The following is a 7,959-nucleotide window of genomic DNA, read 5'->3' as shown; positions in this document are numbered from 1 at the left end:
TCTCGAAAAACGAGATCATGACATGTAAGCTACTTTTTTTCTAACTCTTATAGTTTCCGAGTTAGCCTATTCGGACATCGAATTTGAACCACCCTGTACTTAGTATAAATTATAACCTTTTGAAAAACAATAAATTATTATTATTAAATCCCACATGAAACACCTTATCAACCACACAAATCATTTCACTGTTTGATCTTAAGCATTTATATGATCTGGGGACAAATGTTATCATTGGTACCAGCATTCTGACGTTATATTCCATGGTGTGCATATCATGTATTTATTTTCTGTATAATTTGGGATAGCAGGCTTGAGTTTTGAGTACATTTTAGCAATCTCTTTGCCAACGGCCGTGAGATGAAGATTTGCGAAATCCTCTCTACTCTGTTGATCTCTGGACAATCGATTCAATGAGACTTCTAATCAGAAATGTCGTACACATCAGTTTTGTTCTAACTTCAATAGATATTTCACCTGCTTCAATCGTTAACGCATTTGTTGGATTTTTAAGATTGTAAAATTTAAAAATAAAAACATTGACCTTTTTTTTTAATATTTGTGTAATTGAAATATGTAATAATGTAATAATATATAGGGGGGCAAGAGAAAAATGATAATAACAACATCGTTATCGTTATCAGAAAATTCGTTTATTGCATTTTATGAGTGCACCAGTTGGTTTATTGCCCATCATATTCTACATTAATAACATTTTTATTGTTTCTATTAGCATTTATAATAACGAAATGTTGGTAAACGTTTTTGTAGGAAATATTGAATAAGAGATAAAACAAAAAAGTCTTTTTAAGATAAAATTTATTAAATATTACATCAAATATATGAATCCATTTGAACGATAACTACACATCATTCTTTTTGTTTTTATTTCTTGATCTCAATATTTTACTTTCGCTTTTTTATTAACAATAAATACTTCCGCGATTTCTTTGTCTAATATTTTAGCATTCCAATAATTTTTCTTTCTCCATCTCCATTATTAAAAAATATATATACACACATTGTTTTTTAAATCTTTATCTTAGGATAGATATTTATTTTCGGACTCCTTTGGAACATTTTTATTTTTATTATAATCCTTCTCTTTCTCTTTCGTTATTATTATTAGTTTTTCTCGCATATACATAATATATATATTTTTTTCCGATTAAAATAATTTCTAAACAAGCCCAAACTACATAATATGAGTATTAGATGTCGAATACGGACCGTTTTGAGGTTGTTGTCCGGCAGGGGGGCCCACTTGAGCGCCCACATGCGATTGCGCCATCGAAGCTGTTCTACTCTGTTGGTACGCTTGATGATGATGAATTCCACCAGGGAAATTTTGCATACTAAAAGTTTTTCAACAATTTCTAAACTTGTAGTAAAAATTTAATTTTAAATTTACATGCTCGGATGAAAACTCGATCTAATTTGCATTTCCGGAATAGAACCAGGTGGTGGTAAATTTTGGCCTTGATTAGACGGAATGTTTTGTGGAGGGGCCATCATCATACTTTGGACCGGCTGTATTCCTTGAGGTTGCATCGATTGGGGTCCCCCAGACATCGAGATTGGACCTCCCATTGACGATGGACCCGAAGGTAATTGCATCGGGGGAAATTGATGCATACTTTGAGGCATCATTACTTGGGGACGATCTTGAAGTGGAAGTGAATACATCATTGAAGGATGACCTATATTTGATGGTGGCATATTTCCATTAAACTAAAAATAAATAATAAAATTAAAAAAATAATCATTTTGAATGACAGCTTCAACTGACATAAATTTTTGAGGTTAGAATTTTTAAATTAATCAAATTGGAATAATTCAAGATTAGGAGTCTCTCTTAAAAATCGATGATTTTTTTTTAATCGATAGGAAATGAGTCAAAAGAGGCGTAAATGATAAAAAAAAAGTGCGGAAAAGTGTAGTACTTACCGAAAAATCACTTTAAAGTTGCGATTTGACGTTTCTTTTTGGAAGTTCAAAGAAATGTTAAAATTGCATTTTCGTATTAAATCCTAACCTGAAATTGTTTAACTTATACCCACGCACAAAATAAAAAGTTATTTTCACTAAACTTGTTGAGATTACAACATATTTTCGGATGAAAACCTTGTTTCTTAGGCTATCGATGCAGAACGACAATTAAATGTCGTTAGATAGAATTGTTTCTACCAAATGTGTATTAATAGACTTTGTGTTAATAGATTGTGTATCAATTGATCTGTCAAATGACTGAAAGCTGAAATATCTTTATGTTGTAAATATAAATGATAAATAAGTATAGTAGCTTATTTAATAGTAGTTTAGTTAAATTAAAATAGTTATTAAAAAAGACATGCTTACAAAATAAAAATAAATAAATAATCCGTGTGACGATAGCAACAAACTGTGTATTTAACCCTACCAAATGACAATTACAACTGACAACACAAGCAATGTTAACCATGTATTTTCTCGTATTAAATCCTAACCTCAAATTGCTTATTTTACAACAAGTTATTTTCACTAAACTTGTTGAGATTGCAACATAATTATTCATAATGATACCTATGTGAAGTTAGCCCCCAATTAAACAGAATTTTACATGTATAGTATTTTAATTATAACATGAGAACCAGTGAACCGATTTCGATAAACAATGTCTCATTCGAAAGCTTAATCCTTGGCCAATACGAAAGTATAAATGCCCGATTGACGATAGCAACAAACCTTCCAACAACAAACTTTTATCCGCAATTTCCTATCTATTTTATTAGCTGATATCTTTCGTATTATTAGATATAGCAGAACACTAAATGCACCATATGAAAGCTTGATTCTTTCTTTATGAAATCGTCGGTCCTCGTTTGCCGATATGTTAATATTAAAATCAATAAAAGATGAAGAACACCGCTCTGTACGTAAAATAGCTTAATATTACCAAACTTCAAGCCCTTGTGCAATTGTTATCAAACCGAATTTTAAAAAACTGTGTTCACAATCAGAAAGAACGCTTCTTCAAATATCTTAATCCGGGTTTTTGTCGGTCAATATCTATTAGCATCATGGTTAAATCACCTTTAATATACATCTCTATATACAGAAACGTTTAATTGCTCTACCTCTAAACAACTTTCTTATTTGATATGAGGAAAACTATAGAAGTATATCATGAAGTTATAGAGTTACACAAGGACGTTTTTGGTCAAAAAATTACCAAATTCACACGTTTTAGCTACTTTTAAACATTGTTGGGATCAATAACTTTCTTATATCACCAGGAAAAAACTCTATAACCAAGCAGCGATAGCCGCGTGTTATACACCATTAGAGAGAGCAGAAATAGATAAGATAGATCTATACTTCTATAGTAATTAAGCGTTTTTGCGTGTAGGGATGTATATTAAGGGCGATTTAAGCATGTCGCCGATAGACATTTACCAACGAAAACCCGGGTTAAGATAATTTAAAGAGCGCTCTTTCCGAGTATGATAATAGTTTTTTAAAATTCGGTTTGATAACAATTGCACAAAGGCTTGAAGTTTGGTAATTTTAAGCGATTTAATCTAAGTACAGAGCCACCGCTTTGTAGTTTAAGTACAGATTGATCTTAGTATTAACTTATCGACAGACAAAGACCGGTTTTAGATAGAGAAAGAATCTCTAATTATTATCTCGAATTATCTCTAATAATAAGAAAGATATCAGCTAAGAAAGTAGATAAAAAATTACAGATACAAGTTTGTTGCTGGAAAGTTTGTTGCTATCGGACAAATGTGGAGGAGGCTGAAAACTAGAATTCGTAAACATAAAACTAAAGCAAATTCCAATGTTTCTAAGCACCACATAAAGACTGAACATAATATAAATTATGGAGGAGTTGAGCTTTTACATTCGTGTAACAAATTATAAAAATAATAATAACTATCTACTTATGAATGAACAAGTTCAACTTTTCCATAAACCCATCTTCGTATAATTTTACAATATACATGTTGCTTAAAAATCGTCAATCTTGCTTTTATCGATGTAATACCGCCCAAATAAGAATTTTGTGTAGAAATTAGATTTTGAGTTAGAACATACAAAAAAAAAACAAACATTATAAACATTTCAAATAGATTTTTAGAATCTATTTGTATCTTATATTCTATTCAATTTCTTTTTTCGAATCTATCTTTGCTCCTAGCTGGCGACGCTCTTGTACATAGTTAATAGACACACAGTCTATGTGTGTCTATTAACCGACAGGCACTTAATCATTAGGACCTATGCGAAGTTAGCTCCAAACTTTTCTAGCTCCCAATTAGATGGGATTTTACATGTATAGTATTTTGATTATAACAAGAAAACCAGTCAACCGATTTCGATAATCAAAATCTCATTCGAAAGCTTAATCTTTGGCCAATACGAAAGTGGAAATGCCCGACTCGAAATCTCTAGCGGGGTCATTTCCACCTTCGCATTCATTGCAGATCATACTTTCGACCGAGATTTTGATGACTAAAATTGGTCAATTAGTTACGGAGATAATTGATGTGTTTAATTAATTCGTTTGTTGTGTTTTAATCAAAATCCTTAAATATTTCGAATCGGGCATTTCGACAACAGCATTCAGCCAGACACAAACTTTCGATTGAGATATAAAACATTAAAATCCGTCAAACTGTTCTTTAATTATAGTCGATTTAGTTTAAATTAATTTTTTTTATATTGGGGACTATACTTTTGAGCGTTCACACGTGCATAAACAACGAGCCGAAGACGGTGTCATTCCGAGGGCTGTATAAAGTTAGCGGGAGAGAATTGAAATCGAACATTTTGTGATTTCAATAGAAGACACTATGACGAATCGAGTGACGTATAGATCTTGATCATCGGGTACATTGTTTACGAGTTATCACCACTTAAAGAAGGTCAATTTTGTGTTATTTTCGTGTATCTTCGCATTATTTTGGCGTTTTAGCGAAATTCGAAAGAATTTTCAAATCGGGCATTTCCACTTTCGTATTGGCCAAGGATTAAGCTTTCGAATGAGACATTGTTTATCGAAATCGGTTCACTGGTTCTCATGTTATAATCAAAATACTATACATGTAAAATGCTATTTAATTGGGGGCTAACTTCACATAGGTGTCATTATGAATAATTATGTTGTAATCTCAACAAGTTTAGTGAAAATAACTTTTTATTTTGTGCGTGGGTATAAATTAAACAATTTGAGGTTAGGATTTAATACGAAAATACATGGTTAACATTGCTTGTGTTGTCAGTTGTAGGTAATTGTCATTTGGTTAAATGCACAGTTTGTTGCCATCGTCACACGGGTTATTTTTTTATTATTATTTTGTAACGTCTTGTTTAATATTAATTTTTAATTAATTAACTATTTTAACTTAAGTAAGGTACTATTAAATAAGCTATTATACTTATTTATCATTTATATTTACAATATAAAGATATTTCAGTCGTTTGACATATCAATTGATACACAATCTATTAACATAAAGTCTATTAGCACACATTTGGTAGAAACAATTCTATCTAACGACAGGTAATTGTCATTATGCTTTGATAGCCTAAGAAATAAGGTTTTCATCCGGAAATATGTTGTAATCTCAACAAGTTTAGTGAAAATAAGTTTTTATTTAGTGCGTGGGTATAAATTAAACAATTTGAGGTTAGGATTTAATACGAAAATGCATATTTAACATTGCTTTTAACTTCCAAAACAAAACGTCAAATCGCAACTTTAAAGTGATTTTTCGGTAAGTACTACACTTTTCCGCACTTTTTTTTTATCATTTACGCCTCTTTTGACTCAATTGCTATCGATTAAAAAAAAAATCATCGATTTTTAAGAGAGACTCCTAACAACTTCAACTGACATAAATTTTTTAGGTTAGAATTTTTAAATTAATCAAATTTGACACTTTGAGGTTATGTTTCAATTAAAATATGTCAAAATTAAAAACTCAAAAAAGAAAAATTTAACGAATATATTTACCATTGAAGTAGGTGGTTGTGTTAAACTAGGTTGATATCTATTACCATAATTAGTAGCGCATTTATTTGGTAAAGTAGGGAATTGCTGTTCCCTCATCAACGTATGATACAAACTAAAAGCTTCCACTAAATCAGAACTCAACTGTGTTAATTGGGCGTGTTTTCTATCGACACGTTCTAATTCCGAGTCAATTAAAGGACCCATTGCGTTTACTTCACCTACAAAAACACAAATCCCATTAATAATCCTTAAAATTATTTAAAAAAATTACGTTCGATTTTAAGCATTTCATCCGTTTCCGTTTCTAAATCGGTTGGATCAACTTCATGTAACAAATGTAAAAGTCGATTAACTTTATCTTCATCGATTTGAACATTTTCTAATTCTTTTAAGATCCCCGCAGCGGCCTCATCGCTATTACTATTCGATTCTTCAAAATGTACGGCTTTTTTCTTATCGTTTTCAAGCTCCGCTTGTAAATCGTACGTTACAAAGTTTGCAGGAAATAAACCTTCACCTCTATGATTGCTTCCTTTCCACCAATTTTGATCCGAATCATCCAAAACCAAAACTAGATAAGAAATGAATACAATCATTGGAGATAATCGCTTAATAATACATCTTCTGACTCATCATAATTTAAAAAATAAGTGACTCACTTATTTCTCCGCTAGTAAATGTTAATTCGTTGTCTTCAGCTGCTTCGAAATCGTATAAAGCACGAACTTTTCTTGGTTCTTTTTGTTGTTGAGCTGGTTGGTTGGTAACAGTGCTTAAATTTGTTGATGGATATAAAGATGTTGAAGTTAAACCAGTTGTTGTTGCTCCCCCAGATGATGATCGTGGGGAACTATTTGCTTCTTTTAATGATAATTCAATTGCTTTGGCTATTTGGTCTTCTTCATCTTGAGATTGTACTACGTTCGGATCTTTACTTAACACAACCGTCTTTTTCATTGGCTAATAATGTAAAAATTAAGTCATTTAAAATTTAAAAAAATTGTTTACTTACAGTTTCAACGTTAAAATCAATCCCTTTATGTTTTAAATCACTATAAAGTGTAGGTATTAACCTCAATTCGGGATCTTTCTTAAACGATTCTTCTTCCGCCCAACGTTTTAAAGATTCTTTTAATTTTTCAACAACTTTAGGGTGCGTTTTTTGTGAAGCTAGTAATTTATGATATTCACTTTGGAAATCTCTTGATGCTACTTCTAAATGAAACGTTTTACCACTATTTTTAACACAAGCGTCTAATAGCTTTAAAAAATATTACTTTTAATTAAAATTTAATGGGAAATTTTATATATTTAAAAACATACTGTAACTGCTTTAATAGCTATATGCGGATCAACATTTGAAAGTCTTTTCATAATCGCTTTTAAATAATTTTTGGCATCATCTGTACTTTTTCCAGCTTTATCGCAAACATCTATGATAACACTCCAATCTTCTTCCGGACTAGATTCACTGGTGGCTCGTTCTAAATAAAGACACAAAGAAACGTTTTTTTCCAGATAGAACCGATTTACATTGTCTGAAAATGTACATAGAAAATGACTCACCTACGTCTGCATCGAACTGTGACGGACTTGACCCAAAAATCGGCATCTTTCGATCAATTTATGTGTTGTTAACTTAAATCAAACTTACGCGAAATCGTTGTTAATTGGATTTCACAAGCTTTTCCATAAAAAAAAATCAAAACACGTCGAAAAATACGTCTTCTCACTTTTTAATAAACGTCAACCCGATGACATTTCACTTGTAAACAAATTGAGTGACGTTGCCGTTTTAGTGATAAACTAAAGTCACTAGGGTTATCACTTTCTAAAAATATTTTTTTTAAATTTAACAATAACTCATGATAATTGAATCAATAAACATTGATAAAGCAATATTATTATTGCATGTATTTAACTTGTGGTCTGAGGTTAATAGTTCTGATTTCAATGAA

At 31.1% G+C, this 7,959-nt stretch overlaps 1 protein-coding gene across 1 annotated transcript; it reads right to left on the bottom strand.

The window, feature by feature from the left end:
• Positions 1 to 802: 802 nt before the first annotated feature.
• Positions 803 to 7,779, bottom strand: LOC111414639 (signal transducing adaptor molecule). Its single transcript, XM_023046033.2, has 8 exons — positions 7,568 to 7,779; positions 7,325 to 7,485; positions 7,014 to 7,262; positions 6,661 to 6,961; positions 6,273 to 6,572; positions 6,002 to 6,219; positions 1,412 to 1,731; positions 803 to 1,355 (listed from the first exon to the last, which is right to left on the bottom strand). The coding sequence occupies exons 1-8, from the start codon at positions 7,611 to 7,613 to the stop codon at positions 1,196 to 1,198; spliced, it is 1,755 nt and encodes a 584-aa protein (XP_022901801.2). The 5' UTR covers positions 7,614 to 7,779; the 3' UTR covers positions 803 to 1,195.
• Positions 7,780 to 7,959: the final 180 nt, after the last annotated feature.

This window comes from Onthophagus taurus, chromosome 6, assembly GCF_036711975.1.
Source record: "Onthophagus taurus isolate NC chromosome 6, IU_Otau_3.0, whole genome shotgun sequence".
Lineage (NCBI taxonomy): Eukaryota > Metazoa > Arthropoda > Insecta > Coleoptera > Scarabaeidae > Onthophagus > Onthophagus taurus.
This window is presented reverse-complemented; position numbering and strand designations above follow the sequence as displayed.

Excerpts from the sequence above, each read along its gene's own strand:
- LOC111414639 (XM_023046033.2), bottom strand. The coding sequence starts at position 7,613 with ATGCCGATTTTTGGGTCAAGTCCGTCACAGTTCGATGCAGACGTAG. Across the intron at positions 6,220-6,272 it reads TGAAATGCTTAAAATCGAAC|GTGAAGTAAACGCAATGGGT; the intron begins GTAATTTTTTTA and ends GTGTTTTTGTAG. Across the intron at positions 1,356-1,411 it reads TCGAGTTTTCATCCGAGCAT|TATGCAAAATTTCCCTGGTG; the intron begins GTAAATTTAAAA and ends AAAAACTTTTAG.